Raw genomic sequence first — 25,207 nt, 5'->3', positions numbered from 1 at the left:
ATTTTGATCAGAATGTGTCTTGGGGTATTTTTATTCGGATTTCTTCTAGCTGGTACCCTTCGGGCCTCCTGAATGTGGTCACAAGTTTTCTTCAGCTCTGGAAATGTTGTAGCAATGATTTCTTTGACAGTTTCTTCTTCATCGAGATTTTCTTCCTGTCCCTCTGGGACTCCAATAATTCTTATGTTACCCCTCTTGGCTTCATCATGATCTTCTCTTGCCATCTGTTCCCGAATTGTGAGTCTCTTTTCCATTTTCTGCTCTTTTCTGGAGAGTCTCTGAACTTCATCTTCGAGCTCACTGATTCTGTTCTCAGCCGCTCTTACTCTGCTGCTGAGGCCTTCCACTGAGCTTTTCAATTCGCCTTCGAGATTTTTCAGGTCTGACATTTCTGATTGCATTTTCCTCATTTCTGCCTTCAGATCCTCTTGTCTTCTATTGGCATTGGTTTCCATTGTTTCTTTTAATTCCCTAAGCATCCTAAGTAGCTCCCTTCTGAATTCCTTGTCAGAGAGGTTGTCTAACACTACAGTACTGTTGGTGTCATCTGGGCTAGACTCTTCAATATGAAAGTTTGGTGGGCTTTTGCGTTGCTTTACCATTGTGAGAGGTGTGGTTTAGTCCTTCACGTTCACTGTTACTATTCTGCTTGATATGCAGTGTGAGTTAAGATAGGCTTATGAGTTATTGGCTACTGTGTTTCTAGTGGCTGAGCTAAAATAGAGAAGTTTCCATCTAAGAAGTTAGCTTATGGTTCCTATGGCATATGTAGTGGGAAAATATTTCACGGCCGCATTAGCGGCCGCGGCTCCGGAAAGAGTCCCTGGCACTGGGCGAGGAGTTGGGAAGGTCTCCTGTTTGGAATTGGAGCCGTTCAGCTTTGTTGCCCAGAGCTGGGCCTCTGTGCCCGTCCCACGCAGATCAGGGGTTGAAAACCGGCTGTCTAGGGGCTGTTTCTAGCTGCGCGTGCCCAGAGAGGGACCCAGGCCCTTGGGGGTGGGCTGTACCTGTTGGAATTGGAGCCGTTCAGCTTTGTTGCCCAGAGCTGGGCCTCTGTGCCCATCCCACGCAGATCAGGGGTTGAAAACAGGCTGTCTAGGGGCTGTTTCTAGCTGCGCGTGCCCAGAGAGGGACCCAGGCCCTTGGGGGAATTTTTCTCTTTAGGTGTGTGAAGCTGCACTTGGCAATGCTCTGTTTTTAATCCCCTTTTTTTTTTGCTTTTTGGATTACATCCGGCGATGCCCAGAGGTTACTCCTGGCTCTGCACTCAGGTATTATCCCTGGCAGTGCTCAGGGGACCATATGGGATGCTAGGAATCCATCGTGCAAGGCAAACACTCTACCCACTGTGCTATTGCTCCAGCCCCTGGTCTTAGTACTTGTTCATGCTTAGAGACCTCTCGTGGGGTGCTTAGGGGCCCATAAGTGGTGCTGGTGATAGAGCAGGTCACACAAAATTCAAGTTCCATTATGCAAATTGTTATCTTATCCTAATAAAGCTGGTTTTTTTTTTTTTGGTTACAAATTTTTCTGAAAGAAAAAAATCTATAGCACAATAGCACAATAGGACTACTTTCAAATTTATTATTTTATTTGTATTTGGAATAGGCTTATTGTTGTTTGATGTCTTTTCATTGTTGGTTGATATCTTTTTGACTTTACATTCATAGTAGAATTCCAGACTTAGGGCATGGAATGTTTAGGGGATAGGGTAATGGAAATGGCAATAGTAAGTTAGTCACTGTCACTGTCCTCTGATTTTCTCGGTTCATCGATTTTCTCGAGTGGACCCAGTAATGTCTCCATTGTGAGACTTTGTTGTTACTGTGTTTGGCATATCGAATACGTCACAGGTAGCTTGCTTTGCCAGCGAGATACTCTCAGTAGTTTGCCAGGGTCTCCGAGAGGGGCGGAGGAATCAAACTCGCATAGGCCATGTTGGCTGCGTGCAAGGCAAATACCCTACCCGCTGTGCTATCGCTCCAGCCCAGTAAGTTAGTAAGAGAGTGCAATCAGGTAAGATAATTTTATTGGACATAAAGTAAACTATAGCCACAATTTTAATAATAATGATGATAGACTTAATGAATCAAATGTTAACCATATTCCACATAATACAAGATATGAGAAAGAAAGTGGCTTTAAAATAATTTGATGGTGTTAGAAATATTGACTCAGAAAGATTAAGTTCCAGCCCAAACTTACATTATGAAAAAGTATTCCAAAGAGAATTTTTAATGTCAGTCTCTCTAATTCCAAGCTGGTTTAATGGCTTACTGTACATTCTTTAAAGATGAAAGGTATTTTACTATTAAAGTAAGTCCAGGTCTAATAATAGAAAATGAAAGTAAGAATGGAACATTAAACAAAATATGTACTTGGTAATATAATGTAAAAGCATAAAATAAATTGCAAAAACTTGGTAAAAATGTTAAGTGATCTGATTTTTTTAACATTTGCAAATGGATTATTGTCAATAATTTTGTGTAAGCATTTTATTTGTTAGTTTATAATTACTAATTGAATCATTCACTTCATTTTATTCCTTGTTTAGATAAATACTACTGATTGCCAAAACACTTGTATCACTATACTCTGGCAACATCAGAACTCCTAAAGGTTTAGGAAAAGAGTTCTGTCCTGTCTGTCCTCTCGTTGTTCATCAATTTGCTTGAGCGGGCCCAGAAACGTCTCCATTGTGAGACTTCTTGTTTCTGTGTTTGGCATATTGAATACTCTCAGTAGCTTGCCAGGCTTTCTGAGAGGGGCGGAGGAATCGAACCTGGCTTGGCTGGGCTGGCTGCGTGCAAGGAAAAAGAGTAAATAAAACAAATTCAGAGTCAGAAAGACTGCTTAGTGGTAAAGCCCTTGACTTGCAAGTGTGAGGCACTGGGTTCAATTCTTGAAAGAAGAAAAGAAAAAAAGAGAGAAAGAAACAAAGGAGGGTAGGAAGAAATAAAGGAAGAAAGAAAAGAAGGAGGAAACAAAGGAAGGAATGAAGAAAGGAAAAGGAAGGGAGGAAAAAAAAGCAGAAGAAATTTACAGCACTTTGAGGTAGACAAGAGCATCACTTTCTTATTGCTGTATTATATTACCAAAATCATAGTGGTATTGACGTTGGTGGGCCCCATGGGTGGCTCATGTGAAGTGGGGCGGAGAGAGACGGTCATTTTCTCACGATCCACCTCTGCCTCCTGGAACCCCGGGTTACTGGGTTCTTATCTCGCCTTGCAGAAAGTAATCTCAGGAGTAGACAAGCAGTGAAATTACACAGTTTTTATTTGGACGTTTTGAAGGGAAGGAGGGAGAAAAAGTGAGAGAGAGAGAGAGTAACATGCTCAAGAGAGAACCCGGGCTTCTCCAAGGGCGGAGAGAGCCCCTACCCACATCCCAGCTTTAGACAGGAAAGCATGAAAGAGGGGAGATCTCCCACATCTCAAGAGGGGAGATGCAGGCGACACATGTGCTCAGGCACAGCATGTGCTCAGCCATATGGACGCAAACAGCACATGGGCTCAGGCCACATATGTACGCCCTTCCTTTGTTCAAGGTGACTTTTATAGGGTTTCCCAACCTGTCCCCCATGTGGGGCTTCTACCTAAGTCAAAGTGTTGCTAAGGCAGTTACCAGGGGTATTGGGAGTAGTGATGGCCTTCTTTGAAATTCCTTTCATGGCCTTTTGTTTCTGCAGGAGCTTCTTTGGGTTGCTGTAGATGAGTAAGGGTTTTATGGGGTTTTAGTTCCTGTTTTTTTTTTCCTGTTTTCTTCTGAGGGTCTTATCAGGTTCTTGCAGTAACTTTGGGGCTGTTTCTTCCCAGGAAATCTTTGCCTTTGTCTTGGGAAGGGGCCTTCCCTATCCTGCCTACATCAGTATATACAAACATAAATTCATTAGTTTGTAATTCTGGAGTTCAGAACACAGAATGAGTTCTACAGTGTTAAAGCAAGATGTTCTCAAGTCTTATTTCATCTGGGATCTCCATTCTTCTGGCTTCTGACTTCCGGCTCAACTGTTCCTGACATCTTCCTTTAGCTTCAGTCAACTCCACAGCATCTTTGTTCCCGAGACAGAGACAGACTTTATATTCTTGTGTCTTCTCTTTTTTTTTATTCTAATGATCTTCCTCCCTTTATGGGAGGGTCCCAGTGATTACATTGGGTTCAGGATAATTTTTGAATCTCAAAAACCTTAATTGCAGTCCTTGTCATGTTAGGTAACATTTCTGAGTCTAGAGTTAACATTCATTGATGATGAGGTTGCACCCTTCACACTAGTATTTGTTTTGTAAATGTTGCTCCCATAAAAAGTAATTGACAAATAATTGATTTTGTTAAATGAAGATAAAGTGATTAATGACTTGATTTTTACCCTGTTATTATTATACAGTGTATATGACTTACTTAAAATTAGCATTAAATTTGTCATTTTATATATGTTTTACCTTTTTCAGTGAATATTTTTTATGAAAATACAGGAACTTAGATGGATTCAGAAATTAAAGGAGTTGCTGCTTCTCTTGTGAGTCAAGCCCTTCCATTTCCTGGAAAAAAGAAGCCACAACAAGTATGTCGGCTATGTAATTTTTCTCTTGTATGTAGGATGATACATTACCTCATTTTCTCACTTCCTAATGTTTTCATGACTTAACTAAAATGATTTAGAGTCAGTATGCCTAGATTTGAAAAATTTAACTACAGAACTGAAGATAACTATAACTTGAAAATAGGTCAGTGCTTGAATTAGTTTTATGTTTTTAATTATACTTACTCTCCTTGTTTTCTTATTATTACAAAATTATCTGTGTTTGCCTGCTGAATATGTGAAAAAGTAAAAATAATAGCGAGAAGGAGAAAATATTTGTGCTTGGTAGGAAAAGAACACAGGATTCTATTATTAGACTTTTTATTCTTCTCAACAGTAATAATCATTGTTTTGTGGGTTGCAAGTTTTAAGCTACTTTATCCCTTTATCCAGTGCAAAATTGAGTAATTCTAAAAATTGGTTTTGAAGTACATAAAGTGATAGGTTTCTTTGTTTTTATTATTTCAAGTATTTGATTTTTGCTGTTCTCAGTGACCTTGATAATGTTTCAGTAATTTACAACTTTTAATTCTTACAACAAACCTTTGATATAGACATTATAACATCTCTGTCTCTGTCTCTGTCTCTCTCTCTCTCTCTCTCTTTACCTATCTATCTATGTAACTCTTTGTTTTTATTCTTCCCCTTCTTTCCTTAGTTGTTTTTGTTTCAGTGTAGGTTCATCAACTGTGAAAAATGTATAGCTGAGGGATGTTTATAATGAGAGGTTGTGCATGTATGGGATCACTGGCTGTTTGAGAAATTATTGTAACTTTTCACTCTTATATTCTGAAAAATAAAAAAAAATATTTAAAAAAGACAATAAAAGGGGCTGAAAAGATAGTATAATAGTACAGCTCAAAAGACCTTTGACTTGCAACTAGGTTCATCCTAGGTACTCCTTGTGCTTCCCTGAACCCTGCCAGGAGAGATCCTTGAGCACAAAACTAGGAGTAAGTACTGAGCATTGCTGGGTGAGACCAAAGAAAGAAAGAAGGAAAGAATAAAGGAGAGAGGGAGGGAGGGAGAAAGGGGAAGGAAGGGAGGAAGGAAGGATGGAAGGAAGGAAGGAAGGAAGGACAGCAAGAATATATATAGATATATTTTTAGAAATAAAGTGAAGTAAATACTTTGGCTATATCATCCCTGATATTTCTTTTGCAACTATTCAGATCTGCTGTTATGTAGAGAAGACACATAGACATTTGACAAATAAACGAGTATGATTGTATTCTAATAAAACTTTATTTATATAAATGGAGCTGAATCATAGTCTGTTGGCCCCTGTTTTAAGCATTTATAGGCTATAATTTAGTTGTTTTTATTTGGATTTGGCTAGTAGAATTTTTTTGGATTAGACAACAATGATAACTCACATTCTATGAGCTCCTTATGCATCCTTAATAGTTCCATTTGCAACTCCTTATCAGAGAGGTTATACAGCTCATTATTACTGGTTGGGTCAAGTGAGCTAGCATCTTCTCACTAAACCTGTTGGGTTTCTGTGTTGCTTTACCATTATGAACTTTACAGTTTGGAGTTGTTTCTTGTGTGTTTTTGTGTGGTTAGGAGCCTACTAGGATATATTTATATTATGGTGAGTTATGGAGAGGTGAAGAAATGTGTCTGTGGCTTTGCTTTTTGTGGGTGGGCAATAACTCACATTCTAAAACATTTATTCCTTAGGTCTATTACAACACTTTCTGGGTAATGATCTAATGATGATCTAAATGATTATTACAGATATTACAGCTCTGTTATATTCATCTTTTCTTCCTAAAGTTAGACGGTATTATATTTTCTCACATATTTAAGAAAATTATTTGATGTGTGATGTGAGAAGATCTACTGCTATTTTGAGTGATATATGTTTATTTCCCATTGAAGTTATAGTTTTATAGGTTTATATTTTTATATTTTATTTTTGAGATATTTACAGCTTATACAGGGTAGAGTATCTTTTTTTAAACTCTTATATTCAACTGACTGATGAAACTCAGTACTAAGTGTAATTTTTATACTTGTTATCAGTGTCAGAAAAATGAGCAGTATTCAATAACATTTCAGAAATAACTAAGTGTGGATGGGTGAATTACTTCCTGCTTTTATTAACTGAATTTTCTCTAAGTCTCATGTATAGTTTTCATTCCATAGTGGCTAAAATCACTGTAATTTTTGGATAGTAATTTTTGCCCAACTTTTGGGCAATAGCTGGTACTAAACACTTGAAAACATACGCAGGTTCCTTGCTTAAATCCTGAATCAGCCTTCTGTTACCTTGTAGGATTAGGGCCAAGTTCATTAACTTGCATGATAAAGGAGAGCCTACCCACTGCCTCCTCACACTCTGGATTTGAGTGCATTCCAACTGCCAGCTCTTGCCTGTGGGCTGGCTTGTCTGAGGAGCACACTTTGTTCTCCTGGCTGAGGCAATTTTCTGTCTTCTTTCATCTGGGTAACTCCTACTCAACCTTCAGAACTCCATGTAAAGGTTCTAGTTTTGTTTTTGAAAAATTTCCTCAATTCTCTAGAGTTGGTACTTTTGCTGTCTGTAGCTACCCTTTTTGGCAGGGGTGTTGGGGGGGGGGGCTTTCATCTTATTTTTACTTATATTAGTGACTGTCCTTCCTAGCGGATCATTCCTATGCTAAGAATTATCTGTTCTGTCTGTCATACACTTTCTGTCTTCCCATAATAGAGAGGGCCTTAAGGAATATTTCTTAGATGGATTTTACTTAGAAAAATTATAGTCAATAAGTTCATTACTCTTACAGTGTCAAGAATGTGTGTTTCCTGATTCTGAATTTTTAAATTCTGTTTAAAGCAGGGATGGACTTCCAAATCACAGGCAATCCAGAATTCTTGCTTACCCGTGTAAGTCACATTTCTTTATATTTGAAGTGCTTACGGTTTAATTAAATTATCAATATTTATATACTTTTTCAACTTTCTAAAAATAGAACTCTATACTTATGATTTTAATTGAACCAAAGAAAGTTTTAAATACATGTGGAAGAACTGAAGATTTCTATGCTAAATTAAAAGTAATTTTTATTTGGGGGGAGATAAGGGAGAATGTTGGGCTACACATGGTATTGTTCAAGGATTACTCCTGGCTCTGTGTTCAGGCATCACTCATAACATGTTCAATGGACCATGAGATGTGCTTAGGATCAAGCACGTTTGGCTGTAGCTGTATGCAAGGCAAGAACTTGAACCCCATACTCTTTCTGCAGCCCTGAAAGTAGATCTTATGATAGGATGAAAAGTAGTATTGATCTTATTTTCTCTTTAATATTATTCCTATGCTTACATTAAGACGGGTAAGGAGAGGCTGCTAAAATCTCAGGGCTGGGACAAATGGAGATGTTACTGGTGCCCACTATGGCGATGTTACTGGTGCCCACTCAAGTAAATCGATGAACAACAGGATGATGGTGATACAGTGATACAGTGATGCTTACATTAAAAAGTAAAATTATTTTATTTGTAGTATTTATTTAAATGCATTTTCTACAGAGGTATGTAAAATGTTGCATTTTAACTAAAATAGTAAAAACAGATTTATGGTAAATATATGAGTCTTAGTATACCCTGAAATAACATCATTTTATCAGTTTTCTTAAAATAGTTATATTTAGGGGGTAGAATACAACAATTTATGTTTTATACTTTACACTTTTGCCTTCTAAGATGTGGAAGGATAAGATTGTAATGTTTTTTTTTTTTCAAGTATTTCAGACTACAGTGTTTCTTAGAAAATATAATTAAAAGTTTTTTTTAATTTAGCAGTCTATATAAAATTCACTGGGCAAATGTCAGTTATTTTATGTAGTTGTACCTTATAGGTCTACCCGTATATTCACCTAGACAAAGAATAGTTAGTGCAAGTGCTAGATACAAGATATCAAGTATATAAAAATCAATTGTGTGCTGATAAATATTTGCCAACTGATATTCTGAAAGTAGTTCTAAATAAACCATGAATTTTATTTTATTTTATTTTTATTTTTTTGCTTTTTGGGGGGTCATCTGGCAATGCATAGGGGTTACTCCTGTCTTTGCACTCAGGAATTACTCCTGGCGGTGCTTGGGGGACCATATGGGATGCTGGGAATCAAACCTGGGTCTGCCACATGCAAGGCAAATAAATGCCCTACCTGCTGTACTATCACTCCAGCTAATCATAAATTTTACTTGTGAATTATAAATAAAATTAAGTATATGTTAGTGAGACTACAAATTTTACTCATATAATAGATATATGGTAAAGGTAAAGGTAAAGGCCCTCCCGTTGATCGTCGATTTGCTCGAGCGGGCCCAGTAACGTCTCCATTGGAGACTTTGTTGTTACTGTGTTTGGCATATCGAATACTCTCGGTAGCTTGCCGGGCTCTCCGAGAGGGGCGGAGGAATCGAACTCGGGTTGGCCATGTTGGCCGCTTGTAAGGCGAATGCCCTACCTGCTGTGCTATCGCTCCAGCAAATTTTGAAAATTTTATGTAGTCAAGTGATTTGTATGAAATGCTTTTTTGTTTTAGATAAACTTTGTGTCACATAAGCAACAATCAGTGAACCACAGTAACTCCTACATGACTGTCGATTTTTTTCATTTAGTGTAGTAAAATGTGAGTGATTATTTTATTGAACTAAATATTAGTTTTGAGTACTTTAACAATGGTTTCTCAGGATTTTGGTACTTGCAATATAACAGATGTAGACATGATGCACTTTAAACTTTAATCTGGCCTGTTAATGTTTTCTCTAACAGTGTCTTAAGTTTGAGAAGCTAACTGTAGCACTGTCCTCCTGTTGTTTATCAATTTGTTCGAGTGGGCACCAGTAACTTCTCCATTGTGAGACTTGTTACTGTGTTTGGCATATTGAGTATGTCATGGGTAGCTTGCCAGGCTTTGCCATGTGCGCGGGATACTCTCGGTAGCTTGCAGGGCTCTTTGAGAGGGGCGGAGGAATCGAACCCAGGTCGGCCACATGCAAGGCAAACACTCTACCCGTTGTGCTATTGCTCCTAAAAAAATAGTAAATCAGATCCTAATTCGGTCACGGTCACGGTTCTCCCGTTATTCATCAATTTGCTCCAGCGGGCCCAGTAGCGTCTCCATTTTGAGACTTGTTGTTACTGTGTTTGGCATATTGAACACGTCACGGGTAGCTTGCCAGACTCTGCCGTGCGGGTGAGATACTCTCGGTAGCTTGCCGGGCTCTCCGAGAGGGGCAGAAGAATCGAACTCGGGTCGGCCATTTTGGCTGCATGCAAGGCGAATGCCCTACTCACTGTGCTATCGATCCGGCCCAGATCCTAATTCATAGCATTTATTAATTTTGGTGTAAATAATTTCATCATAGCTGATTTTTGGACTATAAGTAACATCACTGAGCACAGACTTAAGTAGAAATATACCTAACATTTTATTATAATTACATTAAATTAGCACAGCAGGTAAGGCGTTTGCCTTGCACCCAGCCTACCAGGATTTGAGTCCTCCGCTCCTCTAGGAGAGCCCAGCAAGCTACCCAGAGTATCTCACCTGCACGGCAAAGTCTGCAAGCTCCCTGTGATGTATTCAGTATGCCAAAAACAGTTAACAAGGGTTTGTTGTAGATGGCTTTGACTGTCTTGAGAAAAGTTATTTCAAAACCCATTTTGGTGAGAGTTTTCATCAAAGAAGAAATCCAAATGGCTAAAAGGCACATGAGAAAATGCTGTACATCACTAATCATCAGGGAGATGCAGATCAAAACAACAATGAGATATCATCTCACACCACAGAAACTGGCCCACATCCAAAAGAACAAAAGCAACCGGTGCTGTCGTGGATGTGGTGAGAACGGAATTCTCCTTCACTGCTGGTAGAAATGCCGACTGGTTGAGCCCTTTTGGAAAACAGTATGGACAATTCTCTAAAAATTAGAAATTGAGCTCCCATTTGACTCAGCAATACCACTCCTGGGAATACATCCCAGAGAGGCAAAAAAGTACAGTCGAAATGACATCTGCACTTCTATGTTCATTGCTGTACTATTCGATCACGATTATGACCATTCTGTTGTTCGTCAATTGCCTCAAGCAGGCACCAGTAACGTCTCCTTAATCCTAGCCCTGAGATTTTAAGGAGCCATATTCAAGGCTCTTTCAGGGTTAGGAGAATGAGACCCATCATTGTTACTGGTATTTGGCATATTGGGTACGCCACGGGAAGTTGCCAGACTCTGCCATGTGGGCAGGTTACATTCGGTAGCCTGCCAGGTTGTCCAAAGTAAGAATGAGATAATAAGATAGGATTACACGGTGCCAAGGGATCAGTTGGTGGGTGTGACCCCTGCCTACTGGAAGATGGAGTATCTGGGTGGAGGATGATCAGCCCTGATCCGAGTAGGGACAGACACAGAAAGACTGCATTCATCTGGGGAATATAAAGTAACAAAATAGGAGTCTAATACCCAAGAATAGCCGAGATAAGTACCAGGAAATTCACTCCATGGCTTGGAGGCCAGCCGCACATGCTAGGGGAAAAGGGAGTTCAGATAGAGAAGGGAGCGCCAAGTAAAGGGTGTTGGGAGGATCCTCCCAGTATGAGAGATGCATGCTGAAAGTAGACTATAGACCGAACATGATTGCCACTCAGTGCCTCTTTTGCAAACCACAGCACCCAAAAGGAGAGAGAGAACAAAAGGGAATGCCCTGCCACAGAGGTGAGGTGGGATGGGGGGTATGGTGTGGTGGGAGGGATACTGGGATCATTGGTGGTGGGGAATAGGCACTGGTGGAGGGATGGGTACTTGACCATTGTATAACTGAAACCGAAGCACAAAAATTTGTAAGTTCACAACTGTACCTCATGGTGTTTCAGTAATAAAAATTATAAAAAAAATCAAAACCAAAACAAAAACAGTAAGAAGAAGTCTCACAATCTGTTGTGAGACTTTACTGGTGCCCACTCAAGAAAATCGATGGTACAGTGCAACATTAAATTTGATGATTATCATTAAAGTAGCTTTCAATAACCTCAAGAACACAGATAGTAATGAAATACAATAAAATAATTTGTAAAATTATGTTTTTGAGAATTTTTTTGTTTTCAATAGATATTTTAAATAATGCATTATCTACATTCAACTCAGAAATTACTGAATTTAACGAATGACATAAATAAGACAGACCATATATATGTATATGTATATATGTATATATGTATATATGTATATGTGTATGTATATTAAAGTCTCATTTATTAATGTTATGGGATGCATACTTTCAGGGTCCCACGACTCGATTTGAGAAGCCTTGTTGACTCTGATGATGAGGTAACTTTTACTTGGTATTTAATATAACAATTTGAATGTAGTGTTATATACATAATGTTACACTTAATTTTACTTTAGAATGATATTTCAGATTTTCCAATTAGTATACTGAATATTGATTTTTAACCCACCAGATTAATTAACTCTTGGCTGTGTCATACTATGTCAAATACTACATACTCAACATAATCTAAATGAACCTGGTTAGAATGTATTTATTACCAACTTTCACAATTACAGTGTAAATTCTAGCACTTTATTCATTTCAAAAATGTTATGTCTGTATTTTGTTTTACGTATTACAATCCAGAACAATACTACTTATAAAATCATTTTACTTTATTTTACATTTTATTCTTATATAGGGGTGCTTTTTAAAACTTTCTCATGAAATTGGTAAAAATACACATTTATCTTTGTAGGAATCCAGAATTTACAAAAGCTGTCACTGTCACTGTCCTCCCATTGTCCATTGATTTGCTCCAGTGGGCCCAGTAATATTGTGAGACTTGTTGTTACTGTGTTTGGCATATCGAATATGTCACGGGTAACTTGCCAGGCTTTGCCATGTTGGCGAGATACTCTCGATAGCTTACTGGGCTCTCTGAGAGGGGCAGAGGAATTCAAACTCATGCTGGCCGGGTAGGCCAGTGCAAGGCAAATGCCCTACCCACTGTGCTATTGCTCTACCCCTTAAAAAAACAAAAAAGGTAAACTACTGATTGAAGTTTGCTATTTTGTAACTCCTAAGTTACAAAAGCATAACATTAACTGTCTTCCTGTGTCCATACAAAAAGGACATTACTCTGAATTAACTATGCGAAGGATTTAAGGATAAGAAAAAAGTAATACTTACACATTAACAGAGTCTGATTAGGAGATAAAGGTGATTGACAGGTTAGGGAAGCAGAGCACAAAGAAAGATTACAAGTAAATACAGAGGAATGGGAACACTCTGGTGGGGGTAGCCCAATAAACCTATGCTCACTGTGGCAAGGCAGAAAGGACAAACGAATGTTATCCTATGTCCTTGCATGTTTGAGGCCCTGTGTTTAATTCCTGGCACTGAAAAAATTATAAATATTATCTTTGATTAGAACATAAATTGCAGTGGCATAAACCAGAAGGCAAATGAGTAACGTATATTTTTATAAAGAAACTGAGTAGTTACTTCGGTTGTTTTGGTGAATAAACTGTGTTATTTTTTACTTTTAGGAGCAAGATATAATATCTGGAAATTTGCCACCTCCAACAGACAAATATAAACCAAAATATCAGCAATATGAAGGTGAAATAAAAGAGGGATCTAAGCAGTATAGTCAGAAGAATGCAGAAAAAATAAAGTCAAGTATTACACATCAGCAGTCTCTAAGACACAAGATAGAAGACAAGGTACTAGATGTAGCTTTATAAAATTCTTATAAAATAAAACAGTAGGTATGTTATGGAAAGATTTTTAAATTCTGATATGTCTTGCTGTTACTCATACATAGTATCTTCTGTATCAGTGATTATTGTAAATGTTTTCTTGCATTAACTAGCTTATTCTTCACAACAGAAAGGGGTTATTATCCCCATTTTCAATATTGACCATTTTAATCAGATGATATAGTTATCTTTTTTCTTCTGTCAGTAGTTTCCATTTTTCTTTGAATTAGAAAGAAGAATTTTACATATAGCTTTCCTGAACTCTCTTGGTCTCAAATTCTAAATATTGAAGTTGAAAAGTTGGTTTTGGCTTTAGAATGATCTTAGTTTTTGCTAAGACTGTTGTCACTTGATCACTTTCTTGTACTTCACTCTGGGAGATAATTTTTAACTGTAAGTTACTGGAATTATTACGTTTTCATAGAATACTAATTAGATATAAATTCACATCCATGAATTTTGAACAAAGTGAACTTAATGAATTAATGGCTTTTCACAAACATATAAGAAAAGTCATTCTTAGTATTGAAAAGTTTTAAAACATAGTTTATTATGGCCGTAAAGAGGAGATTATTATAATAAAATACTAAAGTTTACTTTTCATCAGAATAATAATATGCTATATATATGTGCGTGCGTGCGTGTGTGTGTGTGTGTGTGTGTTTGCTGATTGCTTTTCTTTGTAGTGTACACAGTATGAAGAAGACCTTGTGGATGACCTCACAAGTCTTGATAGGAAAGTCCTCTTACAGTTGGGATTTGCAGATAACCCTTGCAATTTGCAACATAGTACAAGAAAATCTCATGCTGTAAGTCAGTATTTTTGTTTATTTGATAAGCCATTAAGATAATTTGCTCTGGTATTTTATAATCTTTTAATGAAATAATGACAGAAATTAAATTTGGATTAAGTTAAACATTTATTAATGTATGAACTGAATTCTGATTTTTTACAAATGGTGAATTTAATATGGAAAAATTCTCTTGATTTGTTGAGGTAAAGGTAAAGGTAAAGGTAAAGGCCCTCCCGTTGATCGTCGATTTGCTCGAGCGGGCCCAGTAACGTCTCCGTTGGAGACTTTGTTGTTACTGTGTCTGGCATATTCAATACTCTCGGTAGCTTGCCGGGCTCTCCGAGAGGGGCGGAGGAATCGAACTCGGGTCGGCCATGTTAGCCGCTTGTAAGGCGAACGCCCTACCCGCTGTGCTATAAATTTGGTTTAATGCTGTTCAGTTTTGTTGGCTTTTTGGTTATAATAGTGAATCTTTTGGGCAGCATCCTTCTAACCAAAGTAATCTGGTTAAAGTCTTAAGTTAATAAAATTAAAGAAATTCTATGTGGTGAGGAAAAAAATTACTAATAAAGCTTTTTTATTTAGGAAAAATTCTTGATTCTTAATGTTAATATTATATGTCTTTTGTTTGATGAGTGTCACTTAGATCAGTTTGGTTACAAAAGATAATTACATTTTTATAGTGTCTGAGGGTAATCAGGCCAGATTGCTTAATGTGGAGTCCATTGGCCTCCCTAATGAGTCAGATTTTAGACATATCAATATTGGATTGATAAAATACCAGTTTGTGGTATATAAGAATTTTGGAAAAACAGTTTTGTGTAGCTAAAATAATAATATAGCAATATTGATTTTTACCAGTTTTATATTATTATCATTGATGAGAAGTTCATTGTATATTTTTTTGGGGCTTCAGACTACATTTTGAGTCTACAATAATATATAATCAATCAGTAAACCAGGTGGATAGTTTTCTGTAGATGTTAATTTGTTTTCGTATATATATTTGTGTACATATATATATATATACATATATCATATTGGGCCACACCCAGCAGTGCTCTGGGCTTACTCCTGGTTCTTTGCTCAGGGATATTTCTTGACTGAGCTTTAGGGATCAAAGAGGTTCTGGGAAATCGAACCCTGGTCATCCCTGTGCTAGGAAACCACTATAGCTGCTCTATTGTTACAGGTTCCTGTTATTATATATATATATATATATATTTACCCAAACCATATGCACATTATTTTCTATATTACATTTGAATATTTATATTTTTTTAATATAATTTAAATACTGACTGACTTGGACCATGAGTATAGAAAGGTCGGATTACAGCTGAATCTCACAAAGACAATGTTCATGAGAAACAGTCTTGTTCCTGACGTTCCATTCACTCTCAACGAAATGACCATCTCTGAATGCAACAGTTATGTGTACCTAGGTTGAGAAGTCAGCATGACGAATGACCTGGCACCTGAGTTGTGCAGGAGGAAGAGAGCGGCTTGGAACGCCTTCAAGAGCGTTGAAGAAATAGCTAAGAGGATGAAGAACCTCCAGCTCCGAGCACATCTCTTATATTCCACTGTTCTTTCTGCATTATCATACACTTCAGAGACCTAGGCCCTACAAAAACAGGATGAGAACGCTATTTGGGTCTCTCAAAGAGGAATCGAAAGATCTATGCTTGGAGTATCACACTTCACTCAAATGAGAGAAAGAATTCGGAGTTCTGACCTCCGTTGACGATCAAGAATAAGTAACGCTGTCTTGTTTGCCAAAGCGTTGAAAATCAGATGGGCTGGACATGTAATTCGATTTAGAGATGACTGCTGGACTAGAGCCATTACTGACTGGATTCCGCGGGATTCAAAAGATTGCGTGGCTGCCCACCTAAGAGATGGTCAGACTTCTTCATCAAGACCCTGAACGATAGGTTTGAGGGTCTTCATGTTCCTAGAACGAGCAGATGACATTGGGCTACGCTAGCACGCAACAGGGATGAATGGAGACATTACTGGCACCCGCTTGAGCAAATCGATGAGTAACGGGATATCAAGTGATCAAGTGATATTTTTCTCACCAGTATTATCTTTAACATAAAAGATACTCCTTTAGGGACAGAGAGCTAGTACAGCTGGTGTTGCCTTGCAGAGAGTTGACCCGGTTTCAATCTTTGGCAACCTATGTGGTCTGCTAAGCACTACCAGGAGTGATTCCTTAGTTCACCCTGAGTATTGCCAGGTATGGCCCCCAAATAAAAGCAAACAACAAAACAGATGCTATTTTATAAGGTAAAATAGGAACCAGAATGATAGGAAAGTGGGTTGGGTGTTTGCCTTGCATGCATCCAGTCTGAGTTCTATCCCTGGAACCCCATATGATCTCCTGACCCCCACAAGAAGTGATTGCTGAGCACAGAGCCAGGAGTAAGCCAGGAACACAGCTGGGTGTGGGCCCAAAACAAATAAAAACAAAACAAAACAAAACAAAAAATCCTGAGCAAAATATAAGGCAAAATCCTGTTCCATATGACTCATGTACTTTATTCCCTAAATTATCTGTGAACAGAATATTAGCAATTCTTAAAACCCAGTATGTATTATTCTTTGTATAATCCAAAGTCATGTGGTCTAGTGGACTTCTTTCTCTTACAACTACTTTATTAATGGCAATATGTTCAAATTCATCATAACTGCATATTACTTTATTATTCTAGTCCTCATTAATTTTTTTCAAGGAAATATTTATGTAAATGAATGAAATCTACTGAAATAAATACTGATAATTTATTTTTAAAGGTACAAGGAAATTCTTAATTTAATTTGTAAGTATTTAAATATACATAGAAACAATGAACTTAGGTTTTTTGTTGTTGTTTACTTGTTTGCTTTTGTGATACAAGACAATATTTATTTGGGAAATAGAGAAAGGGAAAGAGAGATACAAACTCAAGAGAGAACATGGGTTTTCCCAGATTGGAAAGCGCAAAGTATGGATCATTTCTCAATGGGGAAACATGCCTGGAAGTAAGGAAGTCCACATCTTAGACAGATGAGAGTCACAGAGTCCAGAGGGTAAAAGAAAGGGAGTTCATATCTCAGGTAGAAATGTGGGCAAGTGCCAAACCTCAGGTTTTTATTTCTGTCTCTACTTTTATGTCTGTCTCTACTTCTATCATCACAGTTTCCATATCCTTGATAGTAGTGCGTCTTTTGCTTCTAATCTGCTTTATGTTTACCCATCCACTAATTTAGTGTGCCTGAATGGTTCTAACTTTTTCTAGAAGTCCATAATATAGCAATATTGATTTTTACCAGTTTTATATTATTATCATTGATGAGAAGGTCATTGTATCAGTGTCCAAACTGAATGTGCACTTTATAAATCTCTTCTCTTTTGCTTGCTTTTGGGTTTTACATCTGACTGATGTGGATATATTCTGCCTATTCGTTTGTGTTTTAGTCTCTTCATTTTCAGGATCGTCCTTAGTATTAATAATTTCTTACTTTACCTCTAAGTTGTACAGTCTTTCTAAAATTCTAACTTCTAATTACTAGACAAAAATAATGTTATAAGCTTAGGGCACACAAGATACATATAATGATATGAACTTTATGTGGGGTATGTTTGGATGACTATAAACTATTTTGCATCTTAAATTTCTACCTCAAAATATATTTATGTGTGAGACACATATTATTAAGGGCTATACTATGCATTTTGAATTTCTACCAAACAGAAAAATTTTCCATTATAGACTATTATTTAACATACCCATCTTTGTTGGGGTTTTAGGAATTTCTAACTTTAATTTCTGTGATTTCTTTTTTTTAACTCATTCTTAATTTTTGTTTCAAATAGAGCACTCTTACCTAGGTTATAAAACTTTTTGTTTGTTTGTTTTGACTACGTTTTCAGGGGTTAGTCCTAACTTTGTGCTTGGGGGTCACTTTTGACAGTGCTCAGGAAAACATATGTGGTAGTGGGGATTGAGTTTGGGTTGACCACATGCAAGACCAGTGCCTCATCTATTGTACTATTGCTCTGGAGCCACAAAACGTCTTTTTAAATCAATATTATCTTGCTTGATGTCATTTATTACAATGATTATTGAGAACAGAAAATTAAGGTGGCAGAAATTAGGAGGCTAACAATAGAACAATTTTTATTTCTTAATTTGTAATCTTCCATTTACCTTTGTAAATAAATAGCAGTTATTGTTGTATTCTTATCTAACTGCATTTAAATGATAAATATTTCAACATAATGTACCTTACAGCACATTAAAAACACTTCAAAATGTGTTAGAAGAGTATAAAGACAGTCGACCAACTCAGTAATTGAGAAAGATAATACTATTTGGTAATAGATCATATTCATTATCCTTTTCATGATGGGAAGTTTTTTTCCCCCCAGGTTTGTGATAAACAGGTTAATGGTTTAAATTCAATTTCAGTCTCAACTATTGTGAAAACTTTTTGGGAGGTTGGTGGTTATTGGGTTATACCCAGTGGTACTTAGAACCTACTCCTTGCTCTGTGCTTAGCAATCAGGGATCATTTCTGGTGGTTCTCAGGGAACCATATGTGATTCCAAGGATCAAACAGGAGTCTGTGCAATGCTAGTGCCTGAATCCCTGCACGATCTCTCCAACCTTTACTGTGATTTCTTTAGACCAAACTACGTTAGGGTGGAGAACTCAGAGCTGTGACTTCACTGGGTGTCCCTCCAAGAGAGCGGCATCCATCTTTTCTTCTTTCATTCTGAAAAATGCAAAGGCAGTTAGAAATTTGTGAGGATTTTAATAGAAATTTAAATCCATTTTTTCAGGAAATGCAGCATGATTAATTAAAATTTGACATCATTAATGGTGACTATAGTTGTTTATACTTGAGGAAGAAATCATAGAGATTTATGTTTTAAGACTCTCGTGTTTTCTTTATGGAACATGACTTTGTAAAATATAATTTTCTCTTCTCAGGAAATTGTGGCTGCAGAAAAGAAGCAGCAAGCTGTTGCTGAGCAAGTGATGCTGGACCTCTTATCCAGGTTAGAGCAACTGGTCTAGAGAACATCCTGTTTTCACTGAGCCTGTTTTTCTTTTTCTTTTTCTTTTCCTATGAATGACACCCATGTCCATAGTTGGTCAACACATGGTCACTCAGAGCTTCCCAGGTTTTTCTGTTCACTGCATTTATAGTGTTTAGTAACACTCCTGGGATGATAGAAGTAGACAATGATGCTGTTTACTAAATATTCACTACCTAAGAATGCAATTAAGTGTTTACTACTAACAACTTGATGGCTATTTGAAAAAATCCTATAGTGACATTGAAAGGAAAAAAGTATCTAATTCTTAAATAATCATAGCTCTTTACTAATGGAGGTGGGCAATTGTCGGACACTATGGTCTCTCTTACCTTAGAGTCGTTTAGGATGCTCCCCTCCTCACTGCCTATCCCACTTTAATTTTCACATGGAACTTTCTTTTTAATCACAGCAACTATAAAAAATGCAGCTTTGCATTACTGAAGAAATTCCATCATCAAAGGACTGTGGTATGCTTTTCTGTTGAGTGGAGCTGTGAATTACCCTCAACGAAGTAGTTTTCATGCTGTCCAATAAAGGTTGTTACTATATCTATCTCCCTCAAAAATTAGGGTGGGTCCACCACTGCTATCACTAGTTCACCCTACCGAAACCAGTACCACCACCATAAAAAAAAATTTAAAAAAATAGGGCTTGCGAGATATCTGGGATCCTGGCTTGATTCTTAGAACCTCCTGCCCCTGCCTGGCCCCTGAACATCACTGGTGATATCTCTTAAGCCCCCCAACCCCCATTCCCCACCACCACCACCACCACTGGTTGTGACCCTTGTGGCTCTGGAGGACTGCTAGAGTGGAATTAGTGGTCCTTGGCATTCCAGGACTCAAGAAGCATTGCATTGGCAGTAGGCAGTATTACATTGCACCTCTGAACTTGGTTGGCTCTATCACTGGAAGGGCCCTTCGCACCAAATAAAATATATCTCACATTGTCTTTGAGTTCCCCATTGTCCTCCTTAGTGCATACTTTGGGAACTTTGAGACTAATCTAATAGAAAAATTCGAAGACTTGAAAACTAAGTTTTAATACCTGCTCTGCTAAGTTGAGGTTTGCAAAAATATGCATTTAGTGTAGACTTCCAGAAGACTTCAGAATAGTCTTGGAAGTCTTCAAGACAATTTATGTTTTTTAAAAATGTAATTTTTAGTTAAGTGGGATAAAAAAGATAACATTCTAAAAGTTAGTTTTTTTTCCAATTAATTCCTTGATGTTCTTGATTATATTTGCTCTGACAGTGCTCAGGAATTAGCCCTATGGGATGTTGAGCCAGAGACAGTTGCATACAAGGCAAGCATCTTAACCCCTGGCTTATTTCTCCAACCCTATTTGGAGCTATTTCTATGTGCTCTGCCATACACAACCTCTTAGTAAATTTATTCTGATAAAATATTTGAGTATTAACATATGCATGCATTTAATATATCTCTTCCAGTATCTCACTATTTAGTTTTTCATCATCACCATAATACCAAAACGTCTCTCCCTAAGATAACCAGTGGTTGACATGTTGTGAGATCAATAGAGATTTCTCAGTTCTTATTTACATGATCATCAGCAACATCAGTCTTGGTTGAACACTGCTCTCAGAAAAATTTTATTTGTTTGTTGGATTTGGCTTCAAGCACAGTGTCGTTGGCCAATTTTCCTCCCTCTCTTCTCTGGACTCCTGTTCATCTCCCTTGTCCTTATACATGGAATCCCATGAAGATTTTATTTTCTACATTGACTTCTGAAGGGTTGTATCTAGCACATGGTCGGTCTCTGTGCATGGTGGTTGTTTCTGGCAGTGTCCAGTGATGCATCATTGGGGGATCATATCAGGGCCTCCTGTGTATAAAACATGTGCTCTAGTGTGCTGAATTCTTTCTCTAGCCTATGACCAGTATGATTCAATTATTAAATTTATTTGCCCAATATTTGATAAAACCTTCATTCTGCCAGCAGTAGAAATTTGCATGTCTATGTGAACTGTTCCAACTCTTTATTAATCTATGAATGCTAGAATGGTACATCACCATGTTTAACTGTAAGATTTTGTATTTTCCTATATAGGGCTGTAATCAGTGATCCAGAGCAAAATGTAATCTCTGAGAAACAAGAAAATACCTGTGTCCTTCCAGATTCAAAGGTAGCACCTCTTCGATTTAGAAAAAGAACACTACATGAAACAAAGTAAGGTTATATTTTGGTAAAATGTTGAGGTTGTAAATATATTTTTGAATGTATTTTTGAATCTGAAAAGACTTTTTGCTTATTTTACTTTTTATCAAATAAAAGAGATGGAAAGTTTTTATTTTTGGCACAAGTTCTGTCACTTTAAATATTGGGGTAACTCCATTCTTCTCCCTTTCACATTTTTTGTCTGTAGTTTAAGAATAACTTCTGCAAATTTAGAATATATGAGGAGATGCGTGTGTGCTCCAGTGGTTAGATCTCAATGTTATATTAAAATCAGTATTGTTGAAAAGTCATTTTATATGCATTTTACTTTCTAGTTTATGAACTACGTAGACTGGTTTGGTCTTCAAATGCAGTTCATTAACCTTACTGATAATTGATACATCCACCAATTTTAACAGACAGAAAAACTAACAATTCTTGGAGTAGTTCTTTCCAAATGTCTTTAATTATTAACCAGTGACTTAACTTGTGATAGTTTTTTACAGGAACCCTCCCAAACAATGTTTAGGTGCTTGGGAGCCACTCCTGGCTATACTGGCCCTCAGGTCTGGGGCTCGGGTTTGGTAATGCAGTGTGCTTTGGGCCCAGAGTTGCTCAGTGGCCTCAAAGCTCTATCCAGCAGTTCTTGGGACAGGGAAAATTCAATGTCTGAAATTAAATTTGGGCCTTTGTGCACATGTAAAACATGCATTTCACCCATTTGAGCTATCTTCCTAGCCTTTTTTAAATTAAAAATAATTATGGATTTAATTTTCATTTTTTCCTATTTTACTTTCTCTAAGCCTTTGTTTCCTATTCTTCTTATATTTATTTATTGAATCACTGTGGGAAAAGTTACTAAGCTTTCAGGTTTAAGTCTTGGTCATACAATGATCAAACATCTCTCCCTTCACCAGTACTCATTTTTCACCACCAAGAATCCCAATATCCCCCCCCACCCCTCCCAATGCCTGTGAGGCAGATGATTTCCACTTAACTCTTCTCTACCTTGATTACATTCATTATTTCAAGAAAAGATGCACCATTATTGTTTAGAATTCCCCCCCCCCCCAACAATCAGATTTGCTGAAAAGGCATTGTGAAATACTTTGTTTTCTATAGCTGGTTATGAGAATCATATGATGATTCTGGATTTCTGCAAAGAGCCAGATAATTACGAGATTGGTTTCCGTATGTCTGGTATTATGGCTGTGCTGGAGAGCCACTCATGGGGGGCAACTCGTGACCTTGGTAGGGTGTGAAGGATGAGCCGGTATGGCCCCCCCTTGCCCATGAGACTGAAGGTGCCCCGTCACCGCTGACTCATACCTGGCTTTCCTATAAGCTCTGAGGCAGAAGCTACCTACTGCCGGGGGGGGGGAGGGGGAAAGGTGGAAGAGAGCAACTCCTTTTCCCTCCTGGGGAGGCATAGCGCTGTAGTTTAACACATGGTCCATTCACTTTTCTGCCATAAGTTACCGGGCTCTGGATTAAGTCCTTTTTCCTCTGGAGCCATGGCTGTTCTCAAGGGTGGCACTGAAGAGTTTCGGTGAAATAGTATCACCCTGCCGAACCCCTCTCTTGACATCGATGATCACTTCTTTGTAGAATGGTGAGATCCTGGTAGTGAATCTGTAATACAGCTCACAGAGGATCCTGATGTATTGACTATTAATGCCCTGATTGGCTAGGGTTTCACTGACCGCTTCTGTCTCAACAGAATCAAAGGCCTTCTTTAAATCAATGAACATTAGACAGAGCAGCATCTTGAAACTCCCAAGAAACCTCAATGAGCTTGGTTATCATGTGGATATGGTCGATTGTGCTGAATCCTTTGCAGAACCCATTTTGCTCGCATGGTTGTCCTTCATTTAGAGTTCTGCCAATCCTATTCAGGATGACCTGAGTTAACAACTTGTAGATGACAGACAATAGGCAAATCGGGCGATAGTTGCCAATGACATGGATGTCTCCCTTCTTGAACAGTAGTACAGTCCTGCTGGTTTTCCATTGGGACGGAACCTTGCATTCAGACAGGTAGTGTGTGAAGAGCTGAGCCAGTGTATTGGTGAGTACTGACGGCAAGTTCTTCAGGTATTCAGGTCTGACCTTTTCTGGGCCAGGTGCTGCTCGTTTCTTTACCGACAAAATGGCATGTCGGATTTTGGAAGGGAGAATGTTGGGAATGACATATCCATCCTGCAGAATTTGGTATGTGGGCAGGTGGACGTGGCTATCAAAGAGATCTGAGTACAAGTCATGCATAATCTTCTCCATTGCCCTTCTGGAAGATGTGATAGATCCATCAGGATGTTGGAGGGCAGTCATCTTGGTCTTGTAGTTGGCGAAGGACAGGAGGGCATTATGAATGTTTTTCCCAGCTTCTGCCACATCACCAGCACTGCTGCTCTTCTCTTTGTGGTCTTCCTTTATCACATCTCTGCACTGCTTTGTGAGCTCGGATGTTTGCTTGCAGTTACCTGAGGCATGCACCAAACCACGTTGGTGAATAAGCTCAAGAGTTTTCAAAGACAGGCATTTTTTGTGGCTATCTCTCTCGGCATTCCTCACACAATCGTGGAGGTGGAGGTGCTGAACCAGTCGATCATATTCCTCGTCAATGTTTTCAACGATGGCATCTTCCCATGTTGCAGCAATAGTACCAAAGTGCTCCCCGTTGGTGGTCGTTCTGGGAGTTCTCTTCTTAAACTTTGCATCCCTTTCTCCCTGCTCTGTGAAGTAGAATTTTTCATGAAGGAGACGGTGTCCTATCCCATTTGGAATTTTGGGACAACAGCGACATCAGTCAGGCAAAACCGTTGATTGAATATGATGTGGTCAATTTTGTTGTGGAACCGTCCACCAGGAGACTCCATGTCCAACATTTATATTTGGCCTTCTGGAACTGTGAGTTACCATGGATCGTCTTAGTTGACATGATGCATTCAGGCAGTCTCTCACCCTGTTCGTTGCATTCTAGACCATGGGTCCCCATGTCGAGTTCTTTGGCTGATCTTCTCGGTCATATCTTGGCATAAAAATCACCAACAATGATCTTGTAGAAGGTGTGGTCTTCTTTATAGAACTTCTCCAGCTCCATGTAGAATTTCTCAATTTCTCCTTCACCATAATTGGATGTTGGTGCGTAGACAACGAAGATAGAAACTGCTGGCAGTGAGCCACATCTATTCAAGTGTAATTGTCCGATTCGGGTGTTAGGCATTCGAATGAATCAATGCTCATGGCCAAGTTTGTGAAGACAAGGACAGCGATGCCTCTGACTCCTCTTTTGTCGCATGTTCTGAGGAACAGTTCTTCTCCAGTGTCAAAAACGGCGTGATGTGATTGATGCCTTCTTGTCTCCGTCAGACCATGATGTCGTGCTTGATCTTTTGCACTTGTACCATCACTATCTCCGCTACCCAGCCGCCGCCATGCTCCAGGATGCTTTCCAGATGCTCGGGCCAAGACTCACACACGAGTGAAGGCCCACAGAACAAGATAAGCGGAACTCTGAGACCTTGTACTCCAGGCTCAATGGACCCAGGGACAGAGAGGGGTTGCTTGCTCCCACCAACCACAGGTGACAAGGAGATTAAAACCAGGAGTCGCACCCTACCCTGCCCTGTCTGCTTTCACCAATCACCTGCAACCCAGGATTGGATTATGCACAGAAGACCCACCCTACTGGTACCAGATAAATACTTCACCGGCTAACCTACACTACCTCCACTACTTCCACTACCCAGCCGCTGCCATGCTCCAGCACACTTTTCGGACACATCATAACACACTTAATACCCA

At 38.4% G+C, this 25,207-nt stretch overlaps 1 protein-coding gene across 1 annotated transcript in view; it reads left to right on the top strand.

Annotated features, from left to right (window-relative positions):
* Nucleotides 1–4,474: 4,474 nt before the first annotated feature.
* Nucleotides 4,475–25,207, top strand: part of CAPS2 (calcyphosine 2) — a 61,281-nt gene continuing 40,548 nt past the window's right edge. The window contains exons 1-7 of the mRNA XM_056117769.1: nt 4,475–4,564; nt 7,407–7,456; nt 11,863–11,908; nt 13,124–13,300; nt 14,023–14,145; nt 19,116–19,183; nt 21,296–21,415. Of these exons, the coding sequence (XP_055973744.1) occupies nt 4,484–4,564; nt 7,407–7,456; nt 11,863–11,908; nt 13,124–13,300; nt 14,023–14,145; nt 19,116–19,183; nt 21,296–21,415 (665 nt within the window). The 5' untranslated portion in view covers nt 4,475–4,483. The remainder of the gene's footprint in view (nt 4,565–7,406; nt 7,457–11,862; nt 11,909–13,123; nt 13,301–14,022; nt 14,146–19,115; nt 19,184–21,295; nt 21,416–25,207) is intronic.

The sequence above is a fragment of the Sorex fumeus genome, unplaced genomic scaffold (genome assembly GCF_029834395.1).
Source record: "Sorex fumeus unplaced genomic scaffold, SorFum_2.1 ptg000003l, whole genome shotgun sequence".
In the NCBI taxonomy this organism is placed as follows: Eukaryota; Metazoa; Chordata; class Mammalia; order Eulipotyphla; family Soricidae; genus Sorex; species Sorex fumeus.
The sequence above is the reverse complement of the archived record's forward strand: the minus strand, read 5'-3'. Positions and strand labels throughout refer to the sequence as shown.